The 22,013-nt window shown below is 36.0% G+C and overlaps 1 protein-coding gene across 6 annotated transcripts in view; it reads right to left on the bottom strand.

Moving 5' to 3' along the window:
• The window catches only part of edc4 (enhancer of mRNA decapping 4), a 49,012-nt gene that overhangs the window by 7,445 nt on the left and 19,554 nt on the right, over positions 1-22,013 (bottom strand). For 4 of the 6 annotated variants that reach the window (NM_001045085.1, XM_087292329.1, XM_087292330.1 and 1 more), the window contains 9 exon segments: positions 4,975-5,138; positions 11,290-11,509; positions 15,086-15,272; positions 17,891-18,056; positions 18,329-18,444; positions 18,621-18,776; positions 20,562-20,742; positions 21,000-21,033; positions 21,163-21,306. In NM_001045085.1, the coding sequence (NP_001038550.1) occupies positions 4,975-5,138; positions 11,290-11,509; positions 15,086-15,272; positions 17,891-18,056; positions 18,329-18,444; positions 18,621-18,776; positions 20,562-20,742; positions 21,000-21,033; positions 21,163-21,306 (1,368 nt within the window). 6 annotated transcript variants of the gene reach the window in all.

A 22,013-nucleotide genomic window follows, 5' to 3' on the forward strand; every position in this document is an offset into this window, starting at 1 on the left:
TGTTTCAGTTAATTTTAAATCTATAGTTTGAACAAGCAGCAAAAACCTTTTTTTGTGTATTTTACAAAAAAAGTTCCTCTCTGTGTTCTCTGCTGGTTTCAGACTGCTGATTAAAATTTTTTCTACATAGATATCAAGGCACGAGCATGCATTCTCAATGGTATGAACCATTATAATATTCAATGGTCAAATGTATATTTATTCATTGATTCATTTTCTTTTCGTATTAGTCCCTTTATGAATCTGGGGGTGCCACAGCCGAATGAACCGCCAACTTATCCAGCATTTGTTTTATGCAGCGGATGCCCTTCCAGCTGCAACCCACCTCTGGGAAACATCCATACACACTCATACACTACAGACAATTTAGCCTACCCAATTCACCTGTACTGCATGTCTTTGGACTGTGGGGGAAACCGGAGCACCTGGAGGAAACCCACGTGAACTCAGGGAGAACATGCAAACTCCACAGTGAAACGCCAACTGACCCAGCCGAGGGTCGAACCAATGACCTTCTTGCTGTGAGCGACAGCACTACCTACTGCGCCGCCATATGTATATTTGTAAAGATATTTGTGTATTGCTGTCCATCCTGTGTATATCTCAACTCAACTCACTTTATTTCTATAGCACTTTCACAAATCACAATGGATTACCAAAGTGCTGTACATAAAATCAAATAAAAAAAGCATGTAAAATATACATAAAACCAAAATACATAAACTACATAAATCGAGAAATGTGTACGCGTCTGAACCCATATAGGTGCATAACTAACACGTTCTGTGCTGGACCTTAAACATGCTTTTATTGGGGCAATGGCGCAGTATACTTCAGTGCTTCAAAATAGCAATGCCCTAAAAATGCGCCTTAACACACCTCTATTTTAGACCGGCACACTCATGAGTCCACAAAGTGGTACAAATGGATTTGAAATTTAAACAACGGGGTGAAAAAGGAAAATTAGGGTTGCGCTGGTCTCAAAATAGCAACAAATCAAACCACACACGTCTCATGCCTTATTGCGCCGGGTGTATGATAGGGCCCAAAGGGTCAGATCAGGCGTTGATTGGGGGGGGCTCAAACCCACCTGTAATTTGCACCTTGCATAAGATGCTTCAAAACATTTTGGACCGTTGAGTTTATTTACTGTACTGGCACATGATATGTCCAAGACAGGAACAGAAACTGAAAAGAATTCCAAGCCAGAGCCATTTTAATATTACTTTTACCATTTACTGAGTCTTCTTGTTTATGACTGGAGTGTTACATAATGTGAAGCAGCTGTTGTGCTGAGGCCAGACTTGCATATCAGTGTCACGAGCCACATTGCACAGACGGTTAAGACAAAAACATTTTACAATGTGCTTTGAGATTTGTGTTTGTTCCATTTCATTGCACTTGACTAGGTGTTATTGAATTTAAACATGTCTTATCTACTGTCCTCCCAATACGGGATTATGCTGTAGTGTGTGAATACTAATTGGGTCATGAAAGTGTTGTCTGGTAAAATACAGAGAGTATCTATTTGAGGATTCATTAATGAATATGCATGAACCAGGCCTGGACAAGCTAACATGCTTCTTTAAGGTAAAAATTCTTAGCTACTAAGCAAACGCCACAATGTGTGTGTGTGTGTGTGTGTGTGTGTGTGTGTGTGTGTGTGTGTGTGTGTGTGTGTGTGTGTGTGTGTGCAAAAGAGTTATAGTATGTAATACATGCACACACAAAGTCAGATTTTAATAACTAAAAAAAACTTTATATACACAATGTCAAATGTTTTAGATAATGTATAATTGCCATTTATTCTTTCATACACAATTTTTTAAAATAATTATTATGGTTATTTTTATAAATATAAAGTAATAAGGCTGCAACTACAAATCGACTAAATTGATAAAAATCGATTACTGAAACTGTTGGCAACGAATTTCATAATCGATTTGATGCGTCACGTAACGCGGGGATGTTTGATTATTAAAAAAAAACTTAAGTTGAGCGTGTAGCAGAGTGAACGCACTCTGTCTCTCTTAAACACTGATGCTAGCAGTGTTTGGTGTCACATAGACAGGGTTGAGTAGGAAGGGAGTTCAACAGCAGGGTAAATCGCTGCAGAATCCTACTTTTGTTCAGTTTTGAAGTGAGGAATGTATTGTCCCTGGTTCTGGTGTTTCGTTATCCAGCTTGACAAGTCTGACAGTGTTAGTGGAGTGTTAGCTCCTTAACACTTAGAGCGGTGGAGTAACCCTTAGAACGGCTACTGAAAAATTCAAACTGAGCTTTGGCATGTTGGATGGCGCTGAGCCAGAGAAAGACTTGCCATATCACAATTATGCAGTTTTTTTTAACCACCTAATGCTTATATTTTGTTTTAGAGAGTAAATACACACAAGTACTAGTAAAACACCACGTTTCAAGTTTTTAAAACACACAAGAAAGTCTATGGGAAGTCTAACAATCCATTCAAATACAATTTGCTGATGTGTTTTATTCATTTCAGATACACGTAGTTAAAGTAACTATAAAAGTCAATCTACTCTTTTCCAAGTTCACCAGCCACTTGCAGGCATTTTGGGAGTAATTGGTAAATTTACGTGCTGAATACTGCTTGTTCTGCTTTTATGAATGAGGCTTACGCACGGCTACAAGTAAACATGGCGAAGCTTATTTAACGTTATAGATCACGATCAAGGTTATTTATACCATCTTTTAAACAACACAAAACCCTTACTTGCACGATTATGTGAATTGGAATATCAGGTAGTTGATGACACGATGAGCAAGCGTGTGAATGTTGAATAAAAAGGAAAAAAATAAATAAAAGCGATACATCTGTCATTCAGTGCTCTTGTGGCTGTGGTGTGTCATGTGACAAATGTAACTAGTCATCATTGAAATATTTAGGCTGAACGTTCTAAAATAATGGTAGTCAAAAATAATAATAATAATATTAAAATAAAAAAATTTAATAAAAATCACTCCCAGGGGGCAGATGGAATATTTCTGAAATTTGTTAACAGTAGTAAAGCAGCGGTGGTATAGTTACTTTGCATTGCAAGACCAAAGACATGTTTTTACTCAGTCTTTTTTGTCTATTTTCACATGTGTCTTCTTTGTCTTTTTTGGATCATTCATTTTTCCATCGGTTATCATGTATAGCTACACTGCAGAAAAGTTCTTTCTTAGTCATTTTGTCTCATTTCCAGTCCAAATATATAAAACTCTTAAATCAAGATTACTAGACAAGAAAAAAGGTTTGAGAAAATTAAGTGACGCTTAAAACTTCTGTTTGTGATTATATATCATTAAGATGATTTTTCTTACCCCAAATTAACCCCATATACCACCAGCATTTTTGCTTGTTTTAAGCCAATCACTTAATTGTGCTGTATTTTCAGAAAACAAGACAATTTCTTATGCTACTTAATTTGTCTAGTATGCATCTTCATTTAAGATTTTTTATATATATATATTTGGATTAAAAACAGGACAACACTACTTAGTTTTTTATATATATATATATATATATATATATATATATATATATATATATATATATATATATATATATATATATATATATATATATATATATATATATATATATATATATATTTATAACACCTCAGGGATGTTTAAGGAGCAACATGTTTGTGCAATTTCTAAAGATTATAGTTCTGTTTTTGAATAAAGGGTTGGAAATTAATACTTTTCTTGTTTTTTTGTTTTTAAATCCAATTCATTGATTAATTAAAAAAAATATTAGAAAGCTTTAAAATAATCGTTAGTTGCGGCCATATAAAGTAACAATGAAAAACTAATTAAAAATATTTTTATTAATTTCTTCCTGTAGTGGCAAAGCTGAATTTCCAGCATTTATACTCTTTTCATATCACGTAAGAATTGATTTATCACTAGTACACTGATATGCTGCTCATGTAAATGCATTGTGATTATCATCAAACTTGAAAATAGTTACTATGCTAAATTAAAAACAAATGAAAAACTAATTTAATTTAATTTATTTATAATTTAAGTTTTTATACACTACTCATCAAAAGATTTGAATTATTTATTATTTGTTTTTGGAAAGCTCATAAAAACACAGATATAAGCTCAAATTATTCAACATTACAATTTTAAAATAATCGTTTTTATATTAATATGAAGTCCTGTCATACCGAAGCAGAATTTCTCATATCATTACTCATTTTCAGAGCCAATTTACTGCTAAAAAACATTTCTTGCAAATATTTTTCTAAAAGAAAGACTCATAATTGAATGTAGATGAAAACAAAAACAAATTCAAACTTTTCATTTATTAATAATCCTCCTAATATGAATTAATTAGATATTCTTAGTCACAAAAAAAAGTTTAGTCTGCCATAAACATCACTTCAGCCACTATATATATAGAGAGAGAGAGAGAGACCAAAGCTCCACCATTTGTTTCCCTAATATAAAATAGCATCCTTATGTTCTGGCAGAACTACAGTATGACAGCCATACAGATGGTGATGTCCGTGCGCATATGGCCAGTATGAAACACTAGTATTTGAGCTCAGAGACAGCACTGGCAGACACAGAGCGGTTTATAGCAGTAAAGGGACTTGGCAGCGCATTACTCTGTGATTCACAGGAGTTGGTCCCTTTTCCCCAGCAGAGGACTCTAATGCAGCCCAGCGCTTTAATAACCGCAGCCCAATGCAGCACTGCCGCGTCCCCTTCAACGCAAGGTCATCCACAGAGGAATTTGAGAGGAGAACGGGATGACGTTTTGAGTCTTAATGCATTAATGCTGTGTGATATCAAACCGCACTTTGACCTTGATCGCGTACGACATACAGAAGACTATAAATAAATACTTAAGCGTTTAAATGATTGAAAGCAGTGCCATGCATGTTTCTGCATACTCATTGAAGCTAACTCCTGAATAAAGGACAAATGCAGTGTGACCGAAAGAGCTGAACAAACCTGATCTTGAGTTCTGTGCGCGTGCTCAGGTTGGTGGAGAGCTGCTGGATGAGGGACAGAAGGACGGCCTGGTGGAGTGGACAGGGCTGCTGGCCGAACACTTGTTGGGAGTCGATGGTCTCGCACACGTATAGGACCAGATTCAGGTCTGCTGCGGATAAAGCCTGTCGAGAATAAAACAACAGCAGTTAGAAAAAACACATATCAGTTATGTCTTGGGTCCTGTTCGCACCTGGATGTGTTTTCATCGATCCAATAACAAGTGGACAAAGGAGACACATTACAGATCACACCTAGTGTTTAAATGGGTCTTTTTTTTGGCCACTTTTGACTTTTTATGAGAGCATTATATTATATTTCTAATAATGTGAAAACGTAACAGATCAATGAATGACACTTTATGAATGAGCTACTTTACGTATTGACTAATGAAATTACAGATCATTTATTTTATTTCCTATTAGAACTACACACTTCCTTTTATTTTACAGGTTTGAGGTTTATATACATGTTTGTTTTTAATGAAATCCTCTTAACAAATATTTTAGAATATCTTTAAATCATTGTGCAAAGAATTAGGAATTGTACATGTGAAAGACAGATCATCCAACACATGCAACATACACAACGTTTAAAGACTATACCTATGAAATAAAACATTCACAAAACTGTTTCTGAAAACTTTTTATTAAGCGGCTGTTCGAACACAACGACATGTGCGTTCGCACTACCAGAGTAATATGCTCAAATGCATTGAAGTCTGAATGTGGTCAAAAGTGAACAAGCTCAAAACAATTCATACTTATACACTTAGTGTTGTGACTGGATAGACAACGCATCTTAATAGCATGCTACAAATTACACTCACCGGCCACTTTATTAGGTACACCTTCCTAGTACTGTGTTGGGCCCACTTTTGCCTTCAGAACTACCTTAAACCTTTGTGGTTTAAATTCAACAAGGCACTGGAAATTATCCTCAGAGATTTAGGTCCATGTTGACATGAAAGCATCACGCAGTTGCTGCAGATTTGTCAGCTGCACTTCCATGATACGAATCTCCTGTTTCACCACATCTTGAAGGAGCTCTAATGGATTGAGGATCTGGTGACTGTGAAGGCCATTTAAGTACAGCAAACTCAATGTCATGTTCAAGAAAGAAGTCTGAGATGATTTGCACTTTATGTCATGGCGCATTATCCAACTGGAAGTAGCCATCAGTAGATGGCCACGCTGTGGTCATAAAGGGATGGAGGACATGGTCAGGAACTATACTCAAGTAGATTGTAGCGTAGACATGATGCTCAATTGGTACTAATGAGCCCAAAGTGTGCCAAGAAAATATCCTCTCCACACTATTACACCACCACCACCAGCCTGAACCATTGATACAAGGCAGGAAGGATCCATGCTTTCATGTTGCTGATGCCAAATTCTGACCCTACCATCTAAATGTCACAGCTAGAGACTCACAAAATAGAGACTTATCAGATTAGGCACTGTTCTGCTGCTGTAGTCCATCTGCCTCAAGGTTTGACGTGTTGTGCGTTTAGATGCTCTTCTACCTTGGTTGTAACAAGTGGTTATTTAAGTTACTGTTGCCTTTCTATCAGCTGGAACCAGTCTGGCCATTCTCCTCTGACATCAACAAGGCATTTACGCCCACAGAACGGCCACTCACTGGACATTTTCTCTTTTTCTGACCATTCTCTGTAAACCCTAGAAATGGTTGTGCGTAGGGCTGAGCAATTAATCGAAAATCCAATTTCGATTTTGGCTTCTAACGATTATGAAAAATCATTAATCGAGATTATCGATTATTGCATAATTTACCGCCTTCTTTCCAGTTGTACACGTGTTGCTCTTAAAAGCGCGAAAGACCGCATGATTCTGTGTGCCACGCACACACAGTACAGAAGCATGCAGTCAGCATTCGGTCTCACTCGCACACTGAGACAAGGAGTGCGCACACATCTTAAGTCATCTTAACGTGATCGCTTTAATGGTCAAATAGGTGTCAAAACGCGGTGTTTAGTGATTATTCATATTAACCCTCATTTGTGTAATAAACAAACTAGTTGAGAATCAAAGGACCCGCGAAAGAGAAACTATTAAAGAGACAGTGCGCGATAATCCTGCTGCCGCCTGTTTTTATGATTATTAATCATACAGCAAATGGAGAACACTCTGCTCTTGACTAAAGTACTTTTGTAGCTAAAATGTTTTTCTTACAGTGAATATGCTTAAAGCAGTTTGTTTTATATTTTTATTCTATTGTATTTATTTCTCTTTCCTTTGCAGGGTGGAAAATAACTGTATATGTACAGTTCAAGTCAGAATTATTAGCCCTCCTGAATATTAGCAACCCTTTTACCCCCAATTTCTGTTTAATGGAAAGAAGATTTCTGAACATAATAGTTTTAACTCATTTCTAATAACTGATTTATTTTAACTTTGTCGATGACATCACATAATATTTGACTAGATATTTTTCAAAATGCATGCATTCTGATTCAAAGTGTGATTTAAAGGCTTAATTAGTGTAATTAGGCAGGTCATTATATAGCAGTAGTTTCTTCTGAAGACAATCAAAAAATATATTGATTAAGGGGGCTAATAATATAGACTTTAAAATGGGTTTCAAAATATTTAAACCTGCTTTTATTCCAGCCAAAATAAAAATAAAAAGAGCCTTTCTCCAGAAGAAAAAATGTTGGAGGAAATACTGTTAAATTCCTTGCTCTGTTAAACATCATTTGGGAAATATTTATTTTTTAAAAATTCTCAGGAGCGCTAATAATTTTGACTTTAACAGTAATCGTTTTGAATAATCGTGATTACAATTACGACCAAAATAATTGTGACTATGATTTTTCCCAAATTCGAGCAGCCCTAGTTGTGCGTGAAAATCCCAGTAGATAAGCAGTTTCGGAAATACTCAGACCAGATAGTCTAGCACCAACAGCCATGTCACGTTCATAGTCACTTAAATCACCTTTCTTCCCCATTCTGATGCTCGGTTCGAACTGCAGCAGATCGTCTTGACCATGTCTACATGCCTAAATGCATTGAGATGATGTCATGTGATTGGCTGATCAGAAATTTGCATAACGAGCAGTTGGACAGTTGAAGCAGTGTACCTAATAAAGTGGCCAGTAAGTGTATGTGCAAATGCACAGTTTTATACAGAATACCTGATGTGACATTGTGTAATAATATTTGGGCAGCATAAAAAGATTAAGTTCTTAATGAACTGATGATGAAATTCACATCATCCATAGCAATTATCCAAACACCAGCATTTGCCTTAACGGAATTATATTCCTATAAAGGCTTGAATGCATTAACAGTAAGGGTCATTTTTTAAGACTAATTAGAATGATTCACTGCTAAATCCCACAATGACAAAGACTGCAAACTGGTGTAATAATTTTTCAGATTATGAATGCAAATCAAGTGTATATCCAATAACAGTTACTGCAGTCTGACTGTCAGCACTTCACTTAAAGGGAGTTTATCCAAAAATGAAAAATGTCATTTACTCATCCTCCACTTGTTACAAACCTGTTTGAGCTGCTTCTGTTGAACACAAATGATATTTTGAAGAATGCTGGAAACCAGTAGCTACTTAATTTCATCCTTTTTACATGCTAATCATTTTCAACATTCTTCAAAATATTGTTTATTCAAATTTCTTTCATATATTTGAATCCACTGGAGTGTGAATAATTTTTATATTTTGGAGAACTATCCCTTTAAGATGTTTCCTCTCAAACACTACAATTGCAGGCTTAGTGATTCATACTGCTTAAACAAAACTCGTCTGAAGATAAACCATAGATATTACTGATTCCTCAGAGAGCCAAAAGTCTTTGTTTTCGAAAAAGTTCTCTCCAAAGAAAGTTTTGTGGATGTTTTTATAAATGCTGACATTTCACAAAAAGTAAACTGTTTGCAGCAACATACAGCTTTAATGCAGTGGTTTTAATCTTTTTGCCAAGTTATTTCCTCTGGTATTTATGCAGTATTTACCACCCAGTATGTTTCCAGAAACCAGTACTTAATATTTTTTATAGACATTTAATATATGTTAATGTAAACAATGCAGACTGCTAGTAAAATAATAGTTATAAAGAGGAAATCAATATTATTGTTGTGATGATTTTATCATATTGTGTATTGAAAATGGTTAGTGACACAAAAGTAGTTTATTCAACTAAATCACCTTTAATGATGGTAAAAAGCCCACAACATGATCACAATCATGGCATGCTACATTTATAATATACGATAACTCACTTTTTTGCGTGCTTGTTTCCAATGACAATACTAAATATTTTTGTGCTGATAACTACTTGGCTATTAAACGGATCATTAAATACTCAATCAAATAATCAATCAAACAGAATTATCCAGGAGCAATAATTTGCTATGTTCTGCTTCAGCTTTTCATTGGTAAAACTGCATTGGGTCTTAAACAGATTGTATTTAATATTAACTTCTTGCTTGCTGAACTTTTGCATTAAAAATACATCATATTCACACTCTGACATTAACGCTACAGTCAGCAAAACAGCTATTGATCATGTGCTGTAATAAAGAACCAAATCATATCTTGTTTATCTTATAAAGGTATAACAAAAGCTTTATGCATTTATAACTTGAATCATAAGGCAATTCTAAACACATCCCATCATGCTGTGAGTGAATACTTTTAGAGTTATGAGACTATTCAAAGAACAATTAAGTGCAAAAATTCCAAAATCATTAATTCCATTGTCTCCCTGAGATAAAAAAGTTTAGAAGTAAAACAAAGTATAGTAACACACAAATGACTAATATTATGAACAAATGCATATATACAGTACACAATTCCCACGTTTCCCAAAAAAAAAAACTGATAGTGGCATTGGTGTCTCTAGGCTGATTTTTTTTGTACATACTCCCACCTACCCCCCACCCTCTCTAACTCTTGTTAAGAATGTTTGTCATATTAAATTTAATAATGATGTGTCTTTTTAAAACCTATTAGAGTTAATAATGCCCTAGAGAGTGCCATTATTGAGAATTTATACCCATTTAACCTGATACCCTGGTGCCCTATATGTCCTGCCAGAGGGCATCAGCTCTTTATGGAGAATATGGCCTGGATCACTATCATATAAAACATTTGCTAATACAACACAGTTTCTATTCCTTGTCAAAGAGTATAAAAAAAACATTAATTGCTAGGAGTTAATTAATTCTACAAACTGTCTCGTTTTTCTACCATAGTAAATACGTTGAATCATAATAGAACGGTAATAGAGTGAGACTGGTTAATTGGTTAGTCTAGTTTAAGAAAAATAAAAATCTCATGACTTTGATGTGCATCTAGGAATTTATTCAGTCACTCATTATAGAGAACTTTTCTCTATTTTTTTCTTTATTTTTATGGTAATCCAAAATGTGCATAAAAATAAGCAGATGTAAACATGGCTATGACCAGGGTTGTCCAAACTCGGTCCTGGAGGGCCGGTGTCCTGCATAGTTTAGCTACAACTTGCTTCAACACACCTGCCAGGAAGATTAGTATAGCTGCGTCTCAAATGGCACACAATAAACTATGCACTATGTACTTATGCACTTACACTCAACAGGATAGTATATGTATGTAGTGTTGTCCTAAATGGCACACTAATGTTTTTTTACTAAGCGGAAATTCAACCTGTTTCCCTGATGACGTTTGATGGTTGCCAAATCAGTGAAATAACTGACCAAACTATCAAATAATACCTGCCATGATTATAACTGCATTAACCATCAGGAGGCGCTATAATCACTCTCGTGGGAGAATTTTGCTTTTACCATCCAAAATAAATAAAAAGTTATCCAACATATCTGCCTTATAGCTCCGCCCCTTCCGCTATGTGAGCAAACCTGCGGTCGTTGAGTGCGTGAAGTGTCCATCATTCCATAATTCATTTTACCGGCTAAATGAGTGCATCATCCGGGTTATTAAAGTGCACTTATTATTATTAAAGTCTTCAGTTTGAACGCACTACTTACATTATTTATACTACAAAATGGCATAGAATAGTGCATAAGTATGCGATTCGGGACGCAGCTTATATCTAGTAAGAGCTTGATTAGCTGCTTCAGGTGTGTTTTATTAGGGTTGGAGCTAAACTCTCTAGGACACCAGCCCTCCAGGACAAAGTTCGGACATCCCTGCTATAAATGAACACCACCGCACACCCCTAGATCACAGAATTGTGAAAGTACAAACTGAAAGAAAAACATTGCACACTTGCATGTTTAGAAATGAGTAACTAACCTGCTGGAAGGCCTCGTTAAGCTGGCCCTGCTGTAGTAGCTGTAATATGCTGGCCTGCTGGGCCTGGTAGTCCAGATGTGCGGATGGGACGGGTGTTCCTGCGGCCGAGCGCATGGCCTGCATGATACTGGAGGTGACGGCGGCCTGCTGCTCCTTCATAGCCAAACTCACCTCTCCCTTCACTATACGCTGCACCTGCGTCAGGATTGAGTCCTGCAGACTGCAGACACAAAACAGAGTTAAAGCCTAAACACATGTGGCAAGAGTCCTTTTTTACATGAAATATTTAATAATTTAAAGAACTGTCAATGATATTTGTCACTTCTGAATCTGCAGAGGCACTAGGTAGTGGTAGACTGTTAGAGATTGTGTTTTAGATGGCCAATGATGATTATGCTGAAAAAATAATTCCAAAGCAGAATAAAAGGTTTATTAATTTCAAAACAAGCATTAAATGGGGTTTCCAATCTTTGATGAACTGCAGACTCAAGGACGTTTTAAAGCACTATTGATTTCAAATCAATCAGCTTTGTAATTCACATCGCCACCATATGTAGTGCCTTAAAAGTCCTTACTGTACTTAACGTTTCACACTTAATATTTACATTAAAATATCAGTGTAATGATGATGTTTTGAATGTGTATTTTTCAAAAATTTATACCATTTTAAAAAGTCATGTCATCATAAGTCATCAATATTGGTAACATTTGCCATATTTCTTGTACAAGATTTAAATTTAGTATTTATTTATTTATTTTTTTATTAAGAAGTTAATTCTGTTTTTAACAGCAGCCCAGTATAATTGTTGGAATGACACCATAAACAAATTTAAATAAAGCACTTTAATGACTGATGTTTGTTTTTAAAGTTGCTGCATGTATGTTTTTGACTCATCTAAAGCATAAAAATACCCCAATATGTTGGCAGAAATTCAAGAAACATGACAAGTGAACATTAAGTATCTGTAAAACAATGCTGAAGTCAGATATTCTGACTTGAAAATGTGCTTTCCGTGCCAGAATGGCTGTCTTTGTTTTGGTCCCTTTAACCCGCCCAATGCCAGTTTAGACAATTATATTTCAGCGCCTTGGATTGCCTTGTGGCCCGTTTCCACTAAGTGGTTTGGTTGGTACGCTTTTATGGCCGTTTCCACTGTCAAAGGGTACCTAAGAGCAAACCGTACCACTTTTTGGTCACCCTTTGCAAAGGGTACCAAAAGGTGAAACTAGACGCGCAGCTGAACACTATTGGTTTACAGAGATAAGTTATTTGCTCACACAACAAGCCAGAATGAAAACAAAGGAAGCGCCATGTTTTAAATACATATACATATGTTTAAAATAAATATACATATAATAACGAGCCATGGTCAACCCGAGCTTAAACAAACCTTGTTGTTGCTTTGATGAACAGCCACAAAGCCAAGAGCAGCAGATTCTACCCTGTGCCCCGAAGTTTTTTACTAGCCAGTCTAAAGCGCAAGCAGTTTTGCTTTCTTGCTTGCGCTCACGTCTATATTTGAAATGACGGAAAAAAAGGAGCATATTATAAGGACTAAATGTATGTTGTGTGTAGTTGGTAACATATCAAAGACTGCAAGGGCGTTTATGTGTTCATACATGTTGTATTTATTTTATATAATTGCAGACATTAAACTAGGCGATTTCACACTGTCATTGATCTGCAGTTAAATCAAATTATATTCATAGAAAAGTTAGTCATAAACATTTACACAGAAGTATTTGTTTATAAAGCACCTGTTTTGTGTGAAGTGCTTCTCCTATATGTGAAAGACCCGCTCAGCTTTACTGTAGACATTTTCCGATCAAAAATGACATTGACTAAAACTTTCTGTTGTACACCAAGCCAACCAAAAGAGTACCATTGGTACCCTTTTAGCAGTGGAAATGCAAGCCTGATAAAGGTGACCCGTACCATACTCAACCACTCAGTGGAAAGTGGCCATTGGTAAAAATTGCGTATTCTATTCGTTCATTCAAAAAGGCTCTTGAAGTATGCATCCGCGACCAAACATGCAACCTCTGGTGGACAGTAGCAGACTCCGAAATGAGTTCCACATGAGGTTATTAATTAGCAAATAATATAAATATTACAAAGATAAACATTAGGTGAGCAGGTTACATTGTAATCTGTTGTCTTAACAACACCCTACGTAAGGAGATTTGCAGTGATAAGCAATTTGGCTGTTTGCACAAGACGAAACACGACAGAAATTGAAATACAGCCATTCAGAAGCACAGAATAGTGCACTTACTGCAGTTCAATGAAACGGTAAGGTTTACAATCTAATTAATACACATTAAACCACTTTAACATTATTAATTGCTAAATCAATGACATGTGTTTGCACACATTGAGTCACAGTTCTAAAGTTTTTTTCCATTTTCAAGCTCCATTCAAGGTCTGCTGCTGGTTTCGGTAGTATGGCAATAAATTCTATGTAAAATGGTATTCAACCTCACATTTTTAGCATTTAACTCTGAAAAAGCACATGAGGTGTACCTGAGGTTTCTAAAATATAAATTTCAGGTATTGGTTAGGACAAAAAAATTCCTTTAGTATAAACAATATTCCTTCTATCGTGTGCTGTTGCTCTTATTTAGCAAAACTTAAATCAGCCTTTAGGCTCGATAGTCAGTCAAGCTCCGTTTGATGTCGTCAATCTAGCAAACTGTGCTTGTGCGTTTTAAACAACAATACCTAGTTCCACCACTGGGTGTCAAACTTACATACTGCACCTTTAAGCACTTTACATGCTGTTACAAGTCCATGTATTTATTATTTATTTATTTGTTCCTTTGTCGCCCTCTTGTGTTTTGTTGCTGGTTGTGTTTTCATTTAGAGTTGATTTTCTCCGCACCTGCAGACAATTCACTGTCGGCAATTTAAGAGCTCGCGCTGCAGTGATTCAGAGACAGGGATTTGAGCGGCCGTCCAGACGCGGAGTTGTGCTCCTTTTGTTCTCAGCCTATGTTTATTGTGTTTTCTCCCTACACTTTATTTATATTTGATTGTTTAATTAATAAAACCCCTAGACTGATCCACTTGTGTTTTCCCCTCATTTAATGTTGTGACTGTGGTCGTAACACATGCCTTGAATCCATGTCTGAAATTCAAGTACTTAAGTACTCAAGTACTTAAGACTGTTGGGAACTCGAAATAGTTTACAGCTACTCTTATTACAGACAGCTACTTTTTGCTTTGGAAACGACATTCTTGAAATTAAATATCAGTTTTAAGATGAAATCTGCGTTTAATAAATATAGCAGATAAAACTTATTACTTTGAACATTATACAGAATTTTTTTAATTTACAAGTTTTGACCCCTGAAATTGAAGAATTATGACTTGAAAAATGCAAGGTAAACCTTAAAATATTAATCAAATAAAGTATAAATATATCTGTTTTGATTTGAAAACCACAGTGATAAATTCTCTACTTTTAGAGTTTTATATAACAAACTTTATATTGAAATTGTGTGAGTGGAAAACAAACAAGCTTTATTGACAGAAATTAAACCTGGGATTAGGCAACGTGCCACACATGCCAATCCATTTGCAAGCGACTCAATGCGGAGCACCAAAAAATGCTTTCTCTGCATGAACTCCCAAATCAATCGCTTCCTTCATTAATGCTATAAAGTTTTCCATAAGGGAAGGCATACAAGGGGGAAGAGTATGATTGCTGCATTCCTTCCTTGCATTGATTTCTGGCAAATATGGAGCAGGATTAGTGATGTGTGTGTGTGTGTGTGTGGTGGTGGTAAGCCTTACTTTCCGACAATCATGTGGAGCTGATGCTGGACGTCAGAGCTAACGCTGGCCGTCACAGTAGACGCCAGCTGGTCTTGTGAACTCTGAAGACTGTCAATCATCTGCTGTAACTGGCCAATGACAGGATCCCGTGTATCCTGGTCTCTTTGTTTCCTGTTTTTGATGTGCGTCTCCAACTGCTGGATGTCTGTAGGGGAATGTAAAGCAATGTAATGTAAATACTTAACGCAAAGAAGTTTTGTTAATTAGCTGGCATTACAGATGTGCACAACCGGCCTGAGAGCATATAACAATCTGCCAGATACATTAATACGCTCTGCAGCTTTTTTCCATAACTGTAAACAAGCACAAACATCAATAAAAAGTCAGATTGGTAGTGAAGTCCATTGTTAGAGATGGGTGATTTTTCCAGATTCCACTGATAAATTATAATGAAAAGCTTTGATTAAATATATATATATTTTTTGTTTTAAATAAAAACATTAGAAATTTTATAATTAGACAATGCATCACAAATACATAAAAAAAACAGATCACCTGATTAACCACTCAAGCAAGCGTGATTCATAAAGAACAGTCATAACAAATAAACAAATGTTTGTGCATATAGTTGAGCTGCACGATGTAGATTGTTTTCACATTTCCTAGTTTCTCACTAGTGAAAGGCATCATGGTTGGGTGAACTAGGAGCACAGTGAATGGGAGAGTACAACAAATAACTTTACAATCTTATTTGCTGAAATAGTAAGAAAAACTCTACGATGGTGTTATCAAGACTTTTAGGAAAAAAAAAAATTGTGTGAGACTGATAAAGGCAGCCAGAGGAAAGAATAACATCTAATGCAGCGTCAATGGGGCTGAAAGTAAATTTGAAACACCTCGCATAAGCGGGAATTCTGTTGAACAAGCGGTTCATTTTTTATTTTTATTAAATATTAAAAACTTTCAAGGATTTAAGATTATGACCGCATCATTACGGTTTTGTGAAAAGGGTCCATTGAAAAAATCTAACATTGCGCTATTTTTATTGTGCAATTTAAATAAAATTTTAACTAAATGTGTTGAATAACTATTTGGAAAGTATTTTTTATTTTAGATTGATTGGGATGATTATGTAGGTGAGCGCATAAAATAGAATAAAAATCTACAAGCGTACATAAATTAAAAAAATAAAGAGTAAAAGATACTAATTTAATAAACAGAGTTTTATTTAAACAGAGTAATTGAATAATCAGATGTAAAATAATGATGCAAAGTCTTTGTTTTATAAACAATTCGATAGAATTTATCGTTATTAATTTGTCAAAGTTAATAACAGTACAATTTCTTACGCCTAAATGCTTTTAAAACCCTCAAAAAAGTAACAGGCCTCAAAAAACACTTATACAATGATAATTTACAATCCAGACTCAACACTGCATATACTCGCAATGTGACCATTGCGGATTATAATATTGCTATATCAATGCTAAAAAAATATATTGTGCAGCCCTAGTATATACAGATACTTTCATGTGATGTGTTGGAAAATAAAAACAGTTATTCCAGCAAATAATGATTTCTTAACTGAAGTGAATGTTTTGTGAAATATATTGTGTTCCTCATGGCATCTTTTTTGTTATTTTATGAAATGCAAAAAAACTTGAATTTGCGGACACGGTGGTTAAAGAGGTCATCAAATCACTAGCTTACATGACAAAAAAAAACTACAGACAAAAGTGCAGTTACTAACTACTACTGTATGTGTGATATTATTATTATTTTTGATAATTATTTTTCAGGGTTTTTGTCTTTTATGAATAGGACCGTAGAGAGAATTGACATAAAAAGTGTGAGGAGCAGAAAGAGGGGACGAATTGGCATAGGACCTCGAGCCGGGAATTGATCTTGGAATTGATCATGGGCAATGTGTGCATCCGCAAGTCACATCGCAGAATCTGCAATGTTGAATTGGGATTATATTTGACCAGGAGCTATAGTTCAGAGAAAGGAGTCATTGGAGATTTTTTACCATAAACAAAGGAGCATATGTTTATCATTTACATGTTTTTAAGGCCTGTGACAGTGATGCAATGGCGCAGTAGGTAGTGCTGTCGCCTCACAGCAATAAGGTCGCTGGTTTAAGCCTCGGCTGGGTCAGTTGGCATTTCTGTGTGGAGTTTGCATGTTCTCCTTGCGTTCGCGTGGGTTTCCTCCTGGTGCTCCGGTTACCCCCACAGTCCAAAGACATGCGGAACAGGCGAATTGGGTAGGCTAAATTGTCCAGTGTAGGAGTGTGAATGAGTGTGTGTGGATGTTTCCCAGAGATGCGTTGCGGCTGGAAGGCCATCTGCTGCATAAAAACATGCTGGATAAGTTGGCGGTTCATTCCACTGTGGCGACCCCAGATTAATAAATGGACTAAGCCGAAAATGAATGAATGAATAAGGCCTGTGACTGTATGAGGATTTCAAGAGAGTTTAAAGCATTCAGGCACCTAGAATTGCACTAGTTGAAACTTTTAGAAAAAATATTTAATTTATACAATGAAGATGCAAAGTAGAGCTATTTTATGTTTGATTATTCAATTTCTGTACATTAATTCTTACAGAATAGAGCTATTATTAATACTATAAGTCATCTGATGAAATTGCATTGTTTTGTTTTTTTCTGCGATATAAATACAATGTCAGATTTTTTACATATCATGCAACCCTATTTTTAATAAATGGAAAGCAACTCAAATCATGCAGTTATACCTTTATGTTAACTTGTTAAAAAATACTAAGAATTTATGCCCCCTGATTCACTTGAAAAGGTTCTTACATTCGTTGGTTCCCTGTTTGAAGCTGTCATTGATCTGCTGAAACATGGACTGACAGCCTCTCTCAAACACAGGCAGGACAATGCTCTGGAAGGTCTCTTTGTAGGCTGCCTGAATAGGACCCTGCATGGCCTCTGCAGCAGCTCGACCAATGGCATCTGTAGTGTTCTGTGAACAGAAAAACAGGACAAAAACTTACAAGAGTTTTCCTCAGTTTGTGCTTGTTCCAGACTATGCGATGAATTATTTACTGCTACACTGGTGCACAGAAGTTGCTGCACTTCTTTGGACTGCCCAGGTTTTTAAAATTTCTTTAACAGAAACATTCTTTCCAGTTAGAAATGTTTTTTTTTTTTGTGGAAAATAGTAGCATTAATATCAGGTTTGGATAACAATAAAAAAGCGCTACTTAATTGTTGATTTTCGTACAAGCCGCTGACCTTGGACTTAACAACTTTGGTGACGTTTTCTTTGAGTGCTCCTTCTACTGCAGTTAACTTGGCAGCAATGGTGCTGTTCATCTGGCCGGTCACAGGTTCGAGACTCTTCGATATGGCTGCAAAAAACAGAAATAATGTCACAAAGCTCTGCATAAGCCTCAAATCAATAAAAGTCTTCATTTAAACCATTTCACAGACAAAATAAGAACAGAATGTTCTTTGCTGTATTGAACTGTGTGAGAAAAAAAAGCTAAGTTGAGCTCTTAAAAAAGTTCATCACATCAGCACTTACTCTGCGGGACGGTTTTCTTCATTTCTTCACGCAAAACTTTCTCAAGCCGGTTGCAGAGACTGTTGTTCAGAGTTTGGACGAGCTGCTGAACTAGCTGGTCCTGGAGCTGTTGGTTTCGACTTTGACCCTCGACCAAAATTCGCTCCATTCTTCTCTCTGCATCACCAGCTTGTTAAGTTAACACTAAATTGCATGAGCCTAACCAATCCAAAGTTATCCTTCATTCATTTTCTTTTCAGACTAGTGCCTTTATTAACCTGGGGTCGCCACAGACAGCAGAATGAACCGCCAACTTATTCAGCTTATGTTTTACGCAGCGGATGCCCTTCTAGCTGCAACCCATCACTGGGAAACGGAAACATCCATACAAAGTCATTTAAACACACACTATATACACAATTTTAGCTTACCCAATTCACCTATAGCGCATGTCTTTCGACTTGTGAGGGAAACCGGAGCACCTGGAGGAAACCCACACGAACATTGGGAGAACATGTAAACTCCTCGCAGAAATGCCAACTGACCCAGCCGAGGCTCGAACCAGCGACCTTCTTGCTGTTAGGCGATCGTGCTACCCACTGCGCTACTGTGACACCAGTTCTCATTCATTAGTGTATAAATATATTGATGAACAAACCCATGAGGATATATTCAGCTCGCATGCAATTGTGTGCTGAGTTTTATAGATACACAAAAAATATTTTTCCAATTAGCGTTTAATTAAACTGATATTGTTGTAAAGTATAATAGTATAGAGCTAATGCAGTATAATGCACAGTATAATGTTTATGCCGGGAATAAGTTTATGCTGCCATTAATACTGAATTTAACTTGTAATTTAGCCTGTATATTCTGTAAAAATTACCACCGATTGAAATTTTAAAGGGCTAGTTTTCTAAAAAAAAACAAAACAAAAAAAAAAAACTTAATTACATTTTATAAATGAGCCCCCATTACTGAGAGAAGAAAAGAAACTGTTAAATAACGTTGTCATACAAAAGTTCTCATATCTTGATAATACTCCGACTGAAGGCATATGGTGTTTTGAGGATGTTTTTTTTTTCTGCACTTTGATCGATTTGACAGCATTGCGGTCTATAAGCTCTAAGATTTAATCTAAAATATCTAAATGTGTGTACAAAAAAACTAACAAACAAAGGTCTTAGGGACTTGTAAAAACTTGAGGGTGAGTAATTTATAACAGAATTATTTATGGGTGAACTAACCCTTTAATTTAGCTTACACTCAAAACTACATGTATTCACAAAAATCCTTAATATTATTGTCAGATAAATTAAAAGTTAAATGGCTTTTGTAAAAATAACAATGTACTTGTTAAATTCTTTTATTATTAACATCATTGGAGAGTAATAATAGAATTTATATTTTAAATTAATTTCAATTGTTCTTGTTATAACTATTTATTAATAGTTGACGGAGACAAGATGGGTCATAAAAGCGTTAAATATCTATAACTCTATATATCGAATATATATCATATTTATTCATACACATACATAACTAGTTATATACATCAGTCTGTTCACTACTTACACCAGCATGTTCACCGGTCCTGAAAGTGGACGGCTTGCTTACATACAGCATAAAAAAAATGCTGTATGTACAGCAAAAAAATAAATAAAAATAAAATACTAATACTACTAATACTTTCCTTCTTAGACTTTACAGACCTGAAACTTGCCTATAGCACTTATTCATTGTTGCTCTTATAGTTGTGTAAATTGCTTCCTTGTCCTCATTTGTAAGTCGCTTTGGATAAAAGTATCTGCTAAATGACTAAATGTAAATACAGCAGGCCATAGAAACAGTCTATGTATATACATACTATCTCTGACTAGCACCTTTGAATCTTTCTCATGCTCATATTGAATTTGCTATAGTGTTCAAGCCAGCCAGAGTCTCCCTCTAGTGGAAGGATACGTTCTTGTTCTTGCTGAGCTAACATGGCATGCTCGATGTGAGCCATGATGGAGCTCTGCACTGCGTCCATGTGGCTAGTGACTCTCTGCAGAAGATCAAGCTGATTCTGTCGGAGCTCTGCGATCTCCCTCTGCTGGCTCCGCAGCATCTGCAGGAGCTCGTCCTGCACCTCTGTGCTCATCTGAAGACACAATAGCACATTCAGTTCTCACCGGACTCCTAGGAATGCTTGAGTGACGGCAAAACAGTTCAAGTAGTATAAACACTCATACTGCTGAGCTGGTCATGTTACTCATGTTTTCTGTCGCCGCTGCATTAATGTTTTATTTATATGATGAGTCACACTGACTAGACAGAAAACAAGCATTCATGCATTTTGATTGGTTTATAGCCATACAAATGCATTCAGATGGCGATGCAGAGGATCAACGAACTTACCTGGCTTTCAATCTGTCTAGATTGCGAGGACTCTCTGGGAAGGAAGAAAAGCAAAGATGATTAATAAGATTATATGACAGAACGGACTCCACCGATCCCACATTAAAGAATATAAACATTAATATAAAGAAGATTTCCATAGTAAATAGGAGAGCTCACTCACCCTTCATCTTTCTTGCTCTTCCGCTTGAGCTTAGGGGAGCTACGGGGTGATGTTTTCCAGTCCTTTACAGGAAGTCTGTGAGAGGAGCGAGGGCCGCAGTTCCCTGAGGACGAGGCCAGACTGGCAACCTCATCGTCATGATCACTGTCAATCACAACAGGTAGAGACAATAAATAATTAAAAAAAAAGGCTAAACAGCAGCAAATGTATTAATCAAGGCACCACAAAAGTCTTATTAACAAGACATGCCTCCTTATTTGAATATTCAGATTCATTTTGTCACAATTTGATGAGTCAGACTTTCTCAGACAGGTTTGGACAAGTTCAGATATGCACACATAATGTAGAGAAACTAAGCCTTCATTTACACTGCATGATTCAAGTGACCCAATTCTGATTTTTTTTTCTCCTATGTGACACAGATTGGATATTGCCTATGTAAAACAAAATGTTAAAAAAAATGTAATATATATATATATATATATATATATATATATATATATATATATATATATATATATATATATATATAATTTATGGAAATTCATCTGATTTTAATAGGATCTGTGCCCTCATGTCTGCAGTGTAAGCAGATAAGACTTTCACCAATCAATTCGAACCGCACGTCATTAAAAAGTGTAGCAAATAACGTCAATTCTGACGCTTTTCAGAACACACTTCAGCAGACACACAAATCTTATATACTAAAACAAAAAAACTGTTATATTGTCATGCAGCACAAGCATGTTATCGGGAAAGAGAAGAGCGTAACATCCACCACGTAAACCATGGGTAACCAACCCTGTTCCTGGAGAGCTACCTTCCTGCAGAATTCAGTCCCAACCCTGATC

This window comes from Danio rerio, chromosome 18 (assembly GCF_052040795.2).
Source record: "Danio rerio strain M-AB ecotype USA chromosome 18, GRCz13ab, whole genome shotgun sequence".
NCBI classification, from domain to species: domain Eukaryota; kingdom Metazoa; phylum Chordata; class Actinopteri; order Cypriniformes; family Danionidae; genus Danio; species Danio rerio.